The following is a 17,062-nucleotide window of genomic DNA, read 5'->3' as shown; positions in this document are numbered from 1 at the left end:
TCAATTGAAATATTTAATTTTCTTTCATGCGGATTGCATTATTCTATTTTTCAAACTTCCATTTGATTGGTTTGATTCTTATTAGATCACTGTACTTCATAAAATTAGAATTAAAAATATTTTATGCGTGATTAAATTAGAATTTAGAAAATAGTGTAAATACCAATATAGATATATCAAAAATAAGGACACTATGGTACCAACATGTTAACATGACAGATGATTATTATAACAGATGATGTATGAGCACCTTAAAATGCGTGTACCAATCGATTTATGAATCACTGTCATCATGTTCGAGACTTCCATATTTTTTTTTATCCCGATCAAGAATATCGTGTTTATTATAAATTATGCATGTTTCATTTATATATGATCACGAAGCAAATGTTGAGTGACAGAATACGTGATGTAGAAAATCGGAAATTATTTTCACGCACGCTTCCATAATATAGAAGATCGCTTGTTTTGTAAAGCAAATGACAATTACAGATTAATAAAAAAAAAAAAAAAATGAAAAAACACAATTATTTCCGTGAAGTTTAATTGCGGTCGATACAGATGAATATCGGTTGCTCGAACGTTAGTGGAGCATAGCGTGATATTAGCTTAAAAACATCATCACACTGTGACATATTCCGCATCCTTAATTATCAACGTGCCATTTGCATTTTTCAGTAAACAGCATGCAGATGCGCAGTTTTTGTATTTCGCAGCGGAAACCGCCTTACTGTTATTTATTTCACATTTCCGTAAGGCAGTAACGGATGAGAGTCGAACGAACGTTTATATTTCTACCTCCAAATTGCTTCGGGGATAAAATTCCGACGTAATGACAAAGTTAACGGATACGTACAGATGTGGAAAACGGTTAACGCCGCAATAGCAGCAGCGGATAGAGAGTTGTCGTTACTTTTAATGATGTCTCGTTTAGTTCTCGCAATCGTTTTCCCGGCGAAAAATAGCTTGCAGAGCATGTTCTTACGTATCTACAACGCAAAATGATGCAGGAAAACAATAAAATCAAGAATTATGATTATAAGAACTAACATATCAAAATGCTAATTTAATTAATTAATTTTATTATATATGTTAACATCCAATAACGTAATTAGGCAATTGAAATATCAGAAATTAAATCTCAAATATCGGCAATAAATGTGATACCAATATCTTAACCATGAGGAAGACTTAAAAAATGTATGCAAATAGAAATATAAATAGATATGCAAGAAGACAGTGAGTAAGATAAATTACACAAGGAGAACAGTTTTGCTAGTAAATTTAAAAATTTTGTCAGATACAAGTCTGAAAAATTTGATTAAATCATCAAAATCATTATGCAGGATATTTAAACATGATGACTAATACTGCAAAAATTTTTAATTCTTTAGCAACCAATTTAAGTATTGTACACAACAATTTTGAAGGCTCAATAAAATTATTTTCAGATTTGTATCTGGCAAATTTGCCAGCGAGCCTGTTCTTTCCGCGTAAGTTCAACGCATAGAAGAATTAACTGTTCTTGGATAGTAAAAGAAATGATAGAAGGCTCGTCTTTTCCAGGACCCGGGCATGGTGAGATTTCGCGAGGAAGGGAGGAAGGTGAGAGGAAAGGAGGGAAAAGGAAAGAGAGGATGTCACACGGAGGCCTCGAGTTATCGATCGCTATATCCTTGCGCCGTGACAAACGAGCGGCGGCCGTGTCACGAGGAGAAGCTCGCTGGCTCGTTCGCCCGTCGAACTTGAAAATCATGATTCTCGCGATATTTCAGTGTCACACAGCGGAGGCAGGTACCGAGGGTACCAGCGCGGGTGCCCCACCGGTGATACGCCCGGGCATGGTACCGCGGGATGCGGGGTACGGCCACGATCGCGGCCGTTCCCCGATGAAATAAATCCAGCCCGGTGGACACCGGGCGGGACCACGACGGTAACATGATTCGGCCGCGATCAAAGGGTCCCGCTACAAATGGAAACAAATCAGCCGGGCAATAATAATTAATCCGCGGTCGCGCATTAATAATTTTCGTCTGACCGGTCCCCCGGCTCTTCTTCATTGTGATGATCCTGTATCATCCCGGCGTCCCGACGCCGAGTTGTAAAATGCGATTATTGTATTATTGTACTGTGCCATGTGGAAATCATTTTTCCTTTTCGCAAGTGTTTTATGTAAAAAAAATAATAAAGCGCTTCAAAATAATAAAGAGCTTCAAAGTTCAGATAAAGATCACCAAAGTGTGATAATTATCGCGAATACTTGAGAAATAATTTAATTTATATCTCAAGTAATTAATTGAACGTTGACGTTATTATCTTCAAAAGTTCCATGTGACTCCATTCCTACGTGTATTTTTTCTTTTTTTTTCCTTTTAAAATAAATTTTTTATTTTCAATAATAAATCATGCACTTGAATGCACAGTATTATTATAATCAGTTGTATCTTTTCAACTCCTTACACATCGAGGCGAAAGCCTCCTTAGCGTTCGCTAGCGGCCCTGGCTACGGCTAAACATGCACACATTGATACATATACACAATAAATCTCGGCACTCACCCGAACGGATGCATTGTAACGTAGGTACGTGATGGAATATCGCGGCCTCGAAGTTGAGCTCTCAATTACCCTGAAGAATTATGAAGCGGCGGCGTTTGGCCGATTCGGGGCCTCCTCTCAGAGAGTTCCCCTCCCCGCGATTCTTTATAATCCCCGCTATTCTCTCGGGCCGAGAAACGGGGTGAAAGGCGAGAGTGCTCCGGGGCAGCCCGATTGTGTCTTCATTAGCGACTATTAATTGTCAAAATGTGCCACATAATTCAATTCGCGCGCAACGCCCGCTCTCTCGTTCGGCTTGCGCGTGAGGCACCGCCATATATATTTATGCTCAATTGATTCCCGTGGGGGGGGGGGAAAGGGGAGCAGAGAGAGGAAAGGGCCCTGGGGCCCTAATCCCTCGGTGAATCATTCGCGATATCTATAGGGAAACGTAGCGGTCGACGTGGCGCCGAGACGAGAGAATGCGCGCGGCTCATCGGACGCGGGTAATTGCTAATGGATAATTAATTCCGGGATAAAGACGATGCGACTCGGCTCTTGACCCCCTTCAACGCAGGTACACTACGATTCTCACGAGAAATGCCGGCGAGCTTCGAACGACGAAGAATGGTGGCAGTCTAAAGTAAAAATCATCAAATCGTTAAAATCATTAATCGTAATTTGCAGCGATATGTTAAAAATAATTAAGAAAAAATTAAAAATTTATTATTATTTTACAATCAATAGAAATAAGATTGAAAAGAGTACATACATTCAACTCGATAATTGTAAATATTAATTTACATATCTTACTTATAGTTATTTATGTTCTTTAATATGTTCCTGATTTAAAAATCGAATTGTAAGAATAAAATCGTTTAAATTTCTATTGTATCCACGAGGAAAAAGACATTTCCATTTTTGTATCCCGTAGCCCTTATCTTAATATCTTCAATTTTTAATTTTTAATTCTCGTTTTTCATTTCTTCATAATTATTTACCGCGTTACAAATCAAATGAATCAATTATTCATTTTACTTATTGGTAATAATCCTTTTCTTGAACTCGACTCCGTGTGATCGATGATTTACTTTCCTGAAACGCCAGTACACCGTGCGGCAGCTTCATTACACCTACCGGTACGGCCAAAATATTACGCACGATAATGTAAATGACGACAAGATTTATTCGCGTCCACGGACAAGCGAGATTTACGAGAAAATGGTCGTTCGACTTGCGGAACACGCGTTATACGACAGAAGGGTAACGTATTGCCGTCGACGTCGCGTTCCACGTGCAATTTTTTGTCAGCGCTCGTTGCTTTTCTACCGTCTCCTTCATCCTCATATCATCACGGAAGCGTCCTTCTGATCTGCCGAAAGATACGCGCAAAAGTACGAGCATGTTCCCTTTCGGAGTCACGTAAGTCGCGATCTTTTAATACCTCAAACGCTAACAAGAATTGCGGACGCACGAGTTCGCGCGGGTTTCGCATTCCTAACTTAATTATCGCTCATTTTCCAACGCAGCCTTCCTGTACTTCGTATTTCCATAAGTATCACGAAACAAAAAAGTAGAATATATAAAATTTATTCTACCATATATATTCTATCTCCATTCTCATATTTTTCAAAACGCTCATATTTTTGTTACGATATTTCTTATCTATCAATTTAATAATTAATTTAAAAAAATAGGAATAGAGAAATATTTAAATGTATGGAAATTTTTAAAGTTTATTTCCATAAATAAAAGCCCCATTTTATTTTATTTTGTTATGAAATTTATAAATAAATGCGCAATGTTTCTTATCATGATTATTACACAACAAATTTTAAACAACTTTTCATGCTTCTGTGTCGTATTAGTAAGTATTTTTAATAAATCTTATCGCCGGATAATAATTAAAGGATTTTTAAATTGCACCTTATTATATAGGATTGCCGCAATCTTCAGTAAGTTTGTGCTTTGATTCATCTTAATGTCACTTAATTATATCTGCGGTATTCACCATATGATTATGCATGTATCTTTATGCCGCGTAATCCAGGCACTCCGCGAAACAATTCATCATCGCAGTGACGCGTGTCGTGCGTACCGGCCCTTTTTGAGTCCTAAATCATACGGACGACATTTCACGCGTCTGACGACAATTAATACGCGACCGCGGCTACGGATACGTAAACGAGATAATGGCGAGGTATTCACCGTCGTCTCCGCGATTGTCGTTGAGACGCGTTATCATTCGAGAGGAGGCATTTTTCATTAACCGCACGGAATCGCGAGAGATAGAGAAAGATTTAGTGGCCGTGCGCTGTTATTATTTCTTATAAATTGCATCTTTACCGCGCCTATAACAGACGTGCGGCACTATTAGACTCCCCCTGATGGATTTCATCTCATACGCGGCTGCGTTTATGCAAATTATACGTACTGCCGCCGGGTACGCGGAGCAGAGTCAATTCGTTATCGCTTTATTACTATCATTATTATTTATATTTAATATCCGTACAGAGTGTGCCGTTATTAAACTTGTCATCTGTGCGAGATTAATTTTCAACGTGCCAGGCCGCATTTCATGTCAGATATAATTGACATTTGCCTCACAATGTTCCACCTTAGTATTGCGATAATTAATTCTCCAGGAGAAAGAAAGAACATCATATTTTCTTGTTCAAATAAAAGATAGGGAAAGATAGAGAGAGAGATTGTATTTTCTTATATAGCTTTTTATATACACATTTTATGTTAAAATTCCAAAAGGCTTTTTACTATCTTTAATTGCATCACTCAGGAATTGTTAAAATCGTTGATCTTAAGATAAATATGAAATAATACATCACGTAGAAAAGCGGTTTACCCCGAAGGGAGTCTCGATTCAAGGTCTCTTTTCCCTCCCTCGTTCCTCTCTCTCTCTCTCTCTCTCTCTCTCTCTCTCTCTCGCTCTCTCTCTGCCTCTCCCTCTCCTTTTTTCTCTTCATTCCTGCTTATTTCCTCTCCCTCGTTCGCTCTCGCGGGCGATAAGCACCCTTTGACCTTTCAGTTTAAGTTATTACTTTTATCCGACGTGGGTCACGGGGCATAAAGGCTCGTTGAGCATCGAATCGACTCTATCAGTCCAATTAAGCGGCATGCCGGCCGCGCGCGAACAATCGCGAAACCGCGCCTTGATTCCTAAGTCCACGATCACCTAACAGGCACCCCCCCCTCGCGCCCCCGGCGGCTCGCCGCGGGTCTTGTGTGTCGCGAACACTTTTTTATATTTCTCGCGTGAGATATGGAACTAAAGAGCTAAAGGGCGGCGGCGTCGGCGGAGCGCCGCGGCCGGCATAGATCGCTCGTGAATTACATTGTGGGTCGGCGCTGTCATTACGTGGTTTTTCCCTCGCTGCGAATCGACGTAGGTCTCGACGCTGGTCTTCAAAACGCCGGGCTTCCTCGAGCGGGGTTACGAGGCCGTGTAATCGCGTCGTCCGAAATGCCCCGTCGCGATTACGTCGCGGATGCGGTGCGAGCGCTCGCGCGGTCATCCAGTCGGGAAATCATCGCGAACACGGCCGTGTGAGCATGGTTGAGCGGATATTTTACATTAGGGTCGTGAGCGAGATTTCCCTAAGATGGCTCGCGGATAAACTTGAGCTAATAGATTTAAGCTGCTGTAAAATAATCGGGAAATTTAGGAAGAACCTCAGTGCAAAAATAAAATATTAATTTATAATTTGAAATTCATAGATTTGTAACTAGAATAAATCTTACAAGAATTGTTTACATTTAGATGCTAACATTGTGCTTTTTAATCTTAAATCGTAAAAGACAAACATTATCGTGTTATTTCTTCTCTTTCTTCATATTCTTGTTTAATTTAACAAAGATTAATAGCAATTAATAAATATTTGTTTATATGTGCGTTAATAATATCTTTTAATTATGCTGAGCGTTATATAAAAAACTTTTTTTTCTTTAAATATTAAGTAAATGAAAATTAATAAATTAATTATTCATAATTATTCGTAAATATAAATGTGTGATAATCCCTAAAAAGAAAGGAAGCAATCTTGTGGACGAGAGGATAGTAAAGAAGTGCAAACGTATTTTCAAGCCATTGTATACGACCATGTAGCAAACAGACGATCATATAGCATGTTCGAGGGGGTGCTTTTCATAACGTTATCCAATGCTTCCTTATAGCACATCTGATGAATGCGCTATTAGGTTCGCGTGCATTTGCTCGCGTTTCTACGTCTCAACGAGCACCTGCACGAGGTAAATTATTCTCATTACGGATGCAGATGAATGATCTTTGTAACGGGATGAGATGCGTTTTGAGAATCGCGAATAATGATTATATAGGAAATATTTCCCCCGGATTTAACGAGAGCAGAGATTATCGAAAGCAATAAAAATGCAATAAAAATTGATATTCAACACACGCGACGTATTGCAAATACTGGAAGATCTAATTCTTTGGAACGGAGTAGATAAAATGTACATTACAAGATAAAACAAGCGAGGGAAGAAAAATGAGTGTTATTAATCACATAAAAAAATTTTGTAATGTCATTCCTCGTCACGTTAATTCCATTTGCGAAAGATAGAACGCGAGATTCGTCCGTATACGTAATTGTACGAGAATTAATTAATATGAAACGTAATCATTGAAAAAACACCGCGAGATGGAAGATAACGTTTGAAAAGTCAAAAATGTATGTAAAAGGGAAAGAAAGAGAAATTTTACAAGTCGCTCGTTTTCCTCGAACGCAGCTTCGTGCGAAGTCGTTCTTGTTTTTCTCAATATATCATATACGATAATATATATATATATATATATATATATATATATATATATATATATATACATATACACGATACCGATATATATACCGTTGCGTGCATTGTTACGTCTCAATGGATACTCGTGCACGAAGTTGGCGTAATAATTCCGAGCTTGTTAAAGAATACGGATGAAGGGCCTTTCAATATAATTTCCAACGCGTGTTCCATAAGATCCGTTTACAAAGAATGTTGTACGATACCGCGATTATCGGAAAATCTGCGTCATGAAGTAAGAAATGTGAACAAGGGTGCGCGTGAATAATCAATGAATCGTAAGACTTGAACAATCGGGGCGACTTTGTAGAAAGAAGAAGACAAATGCATTAGTTACGTTTTTCTTTACTTTTTTCATTTTCAAGTCAAATTATTATATATATTTGAATTAGTAAGAAAACAATTTAAGTATATACGCGATATTAAATTATGATGTAAAATTATGATATTTTTATTAATCAAAATAATTTATAAAAAGTATTTTATTTAGAATAATCTTATTAAAGAATCTTATTATTTTCTAATACGTGACCAATTTTTACGAATATAGGTTTCTTTAAGGCAAATATTAGTAAAGTGCGTAATTTACGTACCGGATTTGTTGCAAAACTTCATAAAATCCTAGTGCACCTTTTTCCCACAGCCATATTCGCGCAGATTTTCTGCAAGAAGTCGATTCAACTTCCGTCATTCCCAGCAAAACCGGGGCGGATGATTTCCGTCGGTGATTTCGAACGCATACATACATACATACATACATACATACATATCACGAGGGGTATTTAGGAGGAAATCTAGAACGCTCATATAACAAACCACTTCTTTTTTGTTGTCTCGGATATGCGGTCATCGAGTCAGAAAATCATCGTCCGCTATTTTCTGCAATTCATACTCAACCCGTTCGCGTGCGCCCCGTATAGAGAGTCATCGGCTCGGGAAATCATCATCCGTCATTTTTTACAATGTATGCACATTGCGCTCGCGTGCGTGCCAGAGTCCCTCTACGGTGTGTACCGAAGGGGCTCGAGTGACGGTATTATGCCGGGTAGTCGAGTACGTATCCCCCCGTATAGATGGATGGATGATTCTTTAATGCGCTCTCGCGTGAACGACCGGCGATAACGCGATCGCCGGAGATCGTCCGACTTTCCTCGAAATATGGAGAATCTAATATGCCACGCTTCAAACGTCTCGGGCATTTGTAGCGAATGTATAGAACTTATAAAGTACATAATTCCTATGATGTATTTACTTGCATAGTAAGTTAAATTAATTCTCAACGTAATAGAATCGACGTCAACGAATAACGTTTAAATGCACATTTGTCTACGTGTCTACTTAACATTCTCACCTCTTATCTTTTCGGTGCGGAGTTACGCGGAAGCACGGTGAGTGATTTAACGTCGTGATTTTTCTGAATTTGAGAAATTTGATACCCCTCCCTGCGCGACACGTTTAATCGCCGGTCTTCAAACAAAGCGGACCGATCGATGTGCGGACGGATGTGCCGAGGTATATATCGGCGGAATATAGCGCAAAATCAGTTTTTACACTGTGTACACAATTCTCTCGCGTGGAACCAATAGCCCGCGCCGGGACTGTAGTTACACACAGCCGCTTTATCATTAAGGGGAAACCTCGGTGTTCGAGCGCGGCCCGGCCGAAGTATTCAAATGATCGTGCGCGGGAACGCCGGTAGCAATCGAACTGTGCAACAGTGTGGATCGTGGCCACGCAATTAGATTCGGTCTGCACGGCGAATCGGGATCGTTCCCGTGGTTCCCACACCGCCACGGTTGCATCGCCACGCGGGAATCAGCGGCCCCGGCCGGAGGACGCGATCCGATCGTCCGATCGTCCGATCATCGCCCGGGCCGCCGAATAAAATCGCCCAAGTTACGTCGGCCTTAACGAGAGCTTGCCCGGCACGATTATCCGGATGTCATAACTAATTAAGCACCGTCGGAATTCGAATCTGGCGATAACGTTTGTTACTCGACAATTCACGTTTATTCGGGATACTCGCGTATGCAAATCCGCGACTACGGCATACTGCCGGTTATACGGCCGGTTCGGGTTCCGTCCGCAATGAATTAGGATAATTGAAATCGCGATAATTGAGACCTGGCGCATCGCCGTTTGAGCAACATCAAGTTATAAAAAGAATTCGGCGAATCGTAATATCGAATATTAAGAGACATTCGGGAACGAGCCTGATTTTCAAGTCGTGTTATAACTTGGTTCACATTTTTGTCGCATTTATGAGAATTTTTAACGTTGGAGTTTTTTGACAAAACAGTGTCCTATTTCTTGAATTATTCATAAATTATCGTAAGCTAATTTTACATAATAATTTTTCTGCAAAGTAGCGAATTGAGATTTTTTTTTTCCGTTCGAGCAGATTCGGACAGATTTGTCTAAGCTGGGCAACGTCGAAGCGTGTTGCACGTTTGCGTCGATGACCCACTGTTACTACTGAAAAATGTATGTCGGCCGTCAGTCTTGGTGGAAGAATACATTGTCTCGCGAAAGGAATGATGCCTTGGGCAAACGTGACACGTACGGTGAACTTGACTTGACAGCGTTGGCGTGACTGCCGCGTGTTGGGTGTGGACACACGTTGACTGAAGATAAACTAACAAGGGTGAACTATGTCTAGAATTACCTTGCAATAAGGGAGAGCCTTGGGGGCCAAATGCACGAGCATCCTCGATCTATAAATACGTTGTCAACTTGGCTTTTAAAAGACACGTAAATGATTTTCTAAACGCCATCGGATTCGTCGGCGGAGATTCGTTCTTGATGTGAATTTCGACAAAATTTTTTGACAACGAAATTCTTAGATATTTAATTTTGAAAATGGTATTATTAAAGAATCAATATTTTTATTTTTTTGTAATTATTTAACAATTGTATTGCTCAAAAGTGTTAAATAATTCATATGTGGAAGTATGTGTATAATATATAAATTTTAAGTGTAAATATAAAGCTTTTATAATTTGATATAAGCTTTCAATGTGTCTCTCTCTTTCTCTACTAATATAACATTTGACTTAATTACAAATTTATTCGTACCTGATGGAAGCCAAGATAACTCTCTATGCTGTGGGTAGCGAAAAACACTTCCCCGTCGCAAGTTAATATTAGCAGGAACCCGTTTAGTGCCTGGAACAAAAAATTGATTTAATTAAATTTATAAAATAAATGTGTATGAAAGAAACTGTTGTATTAATAAAAATAGAAATTAATTAATTTCGGGTAAAACACGTAATATAACGTATACACTCCACACTCTTCTATTATATTGTAAAAATTATATTGTTATTTTATTATATTGATATATAATAATCGATGGTGGCGGAATTGAACCATCTGTCAATCGTCAGTCGACTAAAGAATGTAAAATTGCCGGACTTGAACATAATCGAATAGAGACTGCTCCGTTTGCATCGAGTCGAAGCTGAAGAGGCTAATTCGTGGCGCGGATAAGTTAAGGGCACTACAAAATACAGGTTTAGACGTTGTTAGACGTACGTGTGAGTTCACCCCGTGCGAATAGAGCGACGGCACGAGAACGAAAGGGTATGTTGCCTTTTCTAAACTGAAGGCTGGCGTTTTGCGGCGACGGCGACGGCGGCGGCGGCGGCGGCATCGGTCGGAAACGTTCCGGAAAGTTTTCTCATTTGTCTGCAGACTCGATACTGGCAAATACCAAACGAGCTTGCACAACACGAGTGTTCACCTCGAAGCCCAAAATACCTGTTATTCTCGAGACTTTCTCACGAGAAGGAAATATACCTCCATGACGTCCAAAAGTAATATTGTAAAGCTGAGAGAAAAAGATCGGCTAATGATAGATACAATAAACATAAGGAGAAAAAAAATATGGATAATAGCGAGTGAAAAGTACAGATAAGAGCTGTTATTGAAAACTTGAAAAAAATTAAAAATGTGAAAAAGTATCTTTAAATTTATATTACATTTCGCGTTGTAGATTATAAATTTTTCAGTTGTTGTAAAAGGCAATTAAGAGAAAATATCGAGTAAATAATTCATTTAATAATTATAAAATCCAATTATTGTTACAGTAATAATAACAAAACTTTTTGGAAAAAAAAAAAAAAAAAAAAGTATAAACCTTGCGCGAATGAATCCTGAAAACAAAGATTGATATACAAATAAAAATAATTCAGGTAAATCGCGTAATCCGACGTGGCACATACGATTAAGCTTTCCGAAATACAGAGGCAATTTCGAGCCGCCCCACGCGAGAATAGTGCGGCGGCACGAAAACGGAAGGGTGCGTTGCCTTTCGGAAAGCGGAGGGCGGCGAGCGTTGTTTCTGCCGGGAATACGCTGAAAACACCCCGGGAAAGTTTTCCCATTTATCGGCGGTCCCGATACCGGCAAATACCAAACGAGCCCTCGCGCAAACGAAGCCGAATGCGGCGCATCGAAGCCGAAAATATCCGTCCCAGTTTTAGCAGTCTTCGGCCCGCGCCCTACACTACTCGGAAGCGGAGTAGGAAACCATTTAAAGCCTCGTCCGCTCTCCACCGTTTCTGCGAGCTAAATGTGTATTGTTTTGTTTTATTTCGCGGTGGCGGTACCAGGTACGCCAGACCGCGGAACTTATTGTTCTGAAATATGGTGAGCTCGCCAAAACCGGCCGTAGAAGGAAGGCGTACACCGATCCCGGGATACGCAAGCTTGCTAATTTAATCACCCCGGTGGATTTTTTATTTCAACAAAATTTTAATTGGACATGCAATTATGATGATATAACGTGTAACGTTGAAGTACGCCACGAGGTAAATTGCCCCCCCCCCCTCCGCCGCCCGATGACATTTCGCTGAGACAAAGCTCAACTCCAAATTAATTTAAAAAATAGTTGGACGAATAATTTATAGCTTTAAAATATCTTACAAATATTATAGCAAATATTATATTCGTTGATAATAAATTTCCGTTTTTATTAATCTTAGCTTTTCACTTCACTATTTTGATATGTAAAACGTATTATATAAATTTAATTGAGTGTGCAATTATAATGATACATGTGTAATGTTAAAGTATATACGAGGTAAATAGTTGCCTCCCACAATTTTTTTAGTCCTCTAACATATCTTCAGACTTTCCCGCCAACACGATGCATATTCGCAAAGTTGCGATAATTGTGAATATTTTACAGCTTCTTAATCCATAGCTTTCGATAAGAAACTCTCGCAAGGAACAATCATAAGCGAACTTCATACTAGCCTATTATTTCCAGGCTATTATAGAATAAAGTTTGTTTTAAAAGCGGAACATTATATAATTATCACAATAATTACGCGGTTCAAGAGTCAATTGCGATCTCAAAGTTATAATGTATTTTTTTTAATCGATTTGGGTCATATAGATAGATTTTAAATAAGTTTTTTTCAAATAAAACACATTTGCAAATCTTGATCATCGACAAAATAATATGGAAATATTCAATTCAAGATAAAGCAAACTTATAATTTCTTTGTTTAATGATGTCGATGAAGCTACTAGTTTATAGCAACTTTGTTTTTTTTTTTATTTATATGATTCAGAAAATATAATTTAAATGTATTTTTAGATATCAATATATATAAAAAAAATTTTATGGAAAGAAAGAGAGAGAGAGAGACTTTCTTTGCCTCGTTATATAACTTATTCGCACATCGAAAGTATACAGTCCTTTGCACCCCTTATGATTAAATATGTCACTGTGTCAAACTCTCGGTTTCATTTTCCGGCCACGAAAACAAGGCGCCCCGATTCCGTCTCGTGATAGCGTGGCATACAAAATGGCACGCGTTTCCGTGCGATCGCATGCGCGGATGCTGCGTTTCGATTGGTTAATCCGCAGGGTGGGCTCCTGCGTTGCGTCAATACGGATAAACGCGAAGGGTGAGCTTCGACCCTCTCGCTTCACCACCCCACGCTGTACCATTCCGCGTACGGACACGAGCTATAATAGGATTTTCTCCCGTATGCTTCCCCTTTTTCCCGTCCCTTCGAAATGGCCGACATAGCCATTCCGCGGAAGGCATCATCCCGCGAGACTCGTTTATCGTTACTACTATAATTGTATTGTTTGGGGAAGTAATCGAGTTTTCTCGATCGACCGGCGATGCCTTCTATAGTCACGACTATTGCTTCGTTGAGATCGTGTTTCGCATTACGATAAAACAGAAACAACTCAATTTTTGGTTGAAATCATCTCGAAAATAATTTAGAATAGTCTTTAGATTAATGTATCCTCGGATTTTAAAATGGTTAAATTAGGCGAGTTTAATCAGTGCGCATCAATTTCACGACGATTATATGGTAATGTATGTTGATTGAAACCGAGCTCGCGAGAAGCGCTGTCCAGTTTCTTGAACTCTGGAGTGCGATTGCTCGTCCAGCCGTCGATTTCGCAATCTGCATATCGGCATATCCGATCGTGCTCCGGGGCTCGCGTCCGTGCCCGTGACTCTCGCTCGCATGAGGGAAGAAAATGGAAAGATTTCGTGCGTGAAGTATTATTGGCGACCCGCTAATGCGAGAGAGTCAAGGTGAGGATGAAGGGATATTAGAAGTTCACGCTTGGACGGAACACGCGAGTCGCGAGTGGCACGCGACTGATTCGCCGTGCGGCTCACGCGAGAAATAGAAAACCGTGTTTGTCTTTTTCGTTCGCTCCTCCCATCGGCTTCCTTCTTTCCCCTCTGCTTCTTCACGGGGAGAGAAACGCGCTTCCGCGATACGCAACCGCAATGCTGAATTTAATATCTAATTTGACGGAGTCGCGTCACCGCGTCGTTCTAGAAATTCATATAACTCGATGTGGAAAATCGAACGAATAAAATAATATTGCATTCCATATCGTATAATATTCAACGAGACTAGAAGAAGAAATTAAAGTGATTAAATTTGTCGTGGGAAGAGGATTTAATTAAAGGCGAGAGCCTTTGCTCTTATTTATGAGCGTAAATATTTGAGATTTGTAAGTTACACTATCCACGTGCTAGGATTAAGGATACACGTTATACGTGATATTATTTTTCTATTTATTTTTAGCATGGCAGTCGCATATTGCGAATCGTATTAATTTCCTGGGCAGGAAAAATGCAGGACACTGGCTCACAGTGGCTGAACACGCCACGCGATATCGTGAAAGTGTAAAATTTACAGGGCCATGCATTTTAATTCAACACCGTAGAATCGAACGCGTGTTTCTAATCAGCTGTTGAGTCCACAAAGTATTATAGAATGAAATTCACGTGACACACGAGGTCGTTCACGCGCGCCCGGGGAAGAGAAGTACGCGCGCGTGCGAGAGAAGAGAGGAGCGAGAGAAGTCGTTCGCTCGTTTAGAGATCAATAAGAACGTCGAAGATAAGCAGCCACCGTTGAATGACGAGCTGAGCGTTAACGCGTTCGTGCCGGAGCGGATTTTCATGGCTTTTCATTTCCATACGCAACAATCATACGGGTCATACGGCTCGCTGCTTCGCGCTCGTTGCATGCGCCATTATCATTATAATCGCGCCGTCTTACTCTGCTCGGTTAGCCGATTAAGAGAAACCGCATCCGAATTAGCCTGGTTTTCTGATTATTCCCCTTCAACCCCTCCTCCCTTCCCCCGTCTCTCTTTCTCTCCCCTCCTCGCTTGGTTTTATCTTGGTTTAGGCTGGCTCGCTCCATCCCGTTATCGGGCGACTAATTGCGTCGCCGGCGGGCACGCGACCAAGTTGACGACGAAACTGGATCAGCGCGCTAATGCCGATCCGCCGTGGAATTTCGCATCGACGTTGTCAGCCGCGCTTAGCAATAATTCCGATAAAATGTAGATCACAGTGGCCGTGTCCAGAACTATTACCATTTCGCTCGGTTCAAGGAAATTAACTGGTACTCGCAGTGAATGACAAAGCTCATATTATACCCATACCAATATAATTTTTAACTAAAAGTCAATCGAGTTTTGTTTAACGGTGCGGGCAGCTCGCGACATTTTATTCATTGAAAATTTTCATTTCATTCATTTGAAAATTTAGCTTTTCTAACCTTCAAAAATTTTTCGAATCTTTGATACCAGCGCATTGTCCAGAGAGACTTTTAGATACTCGCCTCGTGCGTACAAGTACTGGAAAAACATATTTTCGAAAAGCTATGTATCGACTACGATCAGCTTCACCTGCAGCTTGGTCGTCGTTCGTGCGTACGATAACTGCGAGAGGGGCTCGTTCGTTACGACACGCACCCCAAGACAGAACGATACCTTTGTAAATTCACCCGGCTTGTAATTCATTGGTCGCTCTCACACGTCCAGCGCGCGTGACGGACGCCTTTCAGACCCTCCGTTAATTAAGCTCTTCGGCATCGTATCCTGTTAAGACCGTTAAACGACGCGGTTAATACCTCCCTTTCCTCAAACTGCACGATTGCGAATATGCATATAGCGCACCGGCAACCATTTTGTAACCGTAGCCATAAAAAAACCCATCTTATCAGATGGCAAACGTGACCATGCTTCCCGCAAACCTGCATTCTTTATTCGGAGAATATCAATGCGAGAGATTGCTGTATAATCGAATTTACAATTTTTATTATACTGATGTAATCAATAAAATGAAACAAACACAGAAACATCAACTGGTTTTATAAAAATCTAATAGTTTTTCTAAATTAAGACGTTCTTTTTTTTAATATTTCCCGCTATTTCGATTCAACTTTAATTATATTTTCGAAAAACTATTATAGATAAAATAAAACAGAATAATTCTGCAAAACTATGGATCTCAAAACTGATAAAGCTTCGTCGAGGGTTCAGATTTCTATACGGAGAAATATGTTTTACGTCGATCATTGTGTTTTCGTTATCACGAATCAATCTTATCTGTGTATGCAAAACATCGAGAGCTAAGCTAACCGGATTTATATAGATTTCCCTTGATTTCAACCCTTGATTTCGAGCCCCAATCCGGAGGATCCGCCTTGGCTTAAGGTCGAGCCTAAGGTAGGAGCGAACCCCGGGCCATACGTAAGGCTTAAGAGAGGGTCGACGTGGTATCTAAGGGAGGAAAGGAGCACGCGATCAATACGGGAAGGACTAGCGGTGCCAGACCAAGGCGAGCCCCGTCGACCACCAACCTAACCCGATATCATCCCATCCCATGCACCCACCCAACCTACAGTTACCTTTGACTCAGCCCATGTCTCTCTCCATCTCTCTCGCGCCCACACCCTGACTCACCGCGAGTCACCGTCTGCGCGAATCGCGTTCGCTCTCTCTGCCCGATTTCCGCTCGTACCGACTATATCGACGTCCTTGACTCCCGATCCGACTGTCCGTTCCAAAAGCATCCCAAGGCTGATATCGTAAAGTTCACCGGGTAGCATCAAACGGGCTCGTATACAGGCTACCTAAGGACGGCTGCGAGTGATGCGCTTAGTCGGCAGAGTATTTCGCAAGACTCAGACACGAGCCCTCAGCCTTAAATTATGCCAGATATTACAAGTACTCTACATGATTACGATGATTCTATATATAAGTGCGATAAGGTTCTATAATTTGAATCTGGTATTAAAATGTCGGACGGTAATAATGTCAATATACAAATTAGAGATCAACGATGGCTATGATTGCACGGTACAAAATTATTTCTCGAATTATCGCAAAAAGTCCTGAATATTTTTCGATC

General features: G+C 40.4%; 1 protein-coding gene across 4 annotated transcripts in view; it reads right to left on the bottom strand.

The window, feature by feature from the left end:
- Nucleotides 1-17,062, bottom strand: part of ss (aryl hydrocarbon receptor spineless) — a 168,576-nt gene that overhangs the window by 17,046 nt on the left and 134,468 nt on the right. For all 4 annotated transcript variants that reach the window (XR_016138421.1, XR_016138423.1, XR_016138422.1 and 1 more), the window contains one exon: nt 10,440-10,529. Coding sequence is in view for 1 of the 4 variants with exons in the window: in XM_089073114.1 (XP_088929240.1) it covers nt 10,440-10,529 (90 nt within the window). In the remaining 3 variants the exon portion in view is untranslated. The remainder of the gene's footprint in view (nt 1-10,439; nt 10,530-17,062) is intronic.

This window comes from Pogonomyrmex barbatus, unplaced genomic scaffold (genome assembly GCF_055798465.1).
Source record: "Pogonomyrmex barbatus isolate J1 unplaced genomic scaffold, ASM5579846v1 scaffold14, whole genome shotgun sequence".
NCBI lineage: Eukaryota > Metazoa > Arthropoda > Insecta > Hymenoptera > Formicidae > Pogonomyrmex > Pogonomyrmex barbatus.
This window is presented reverse-complemented; position numbering and strand designations above follow the sequence as displayed.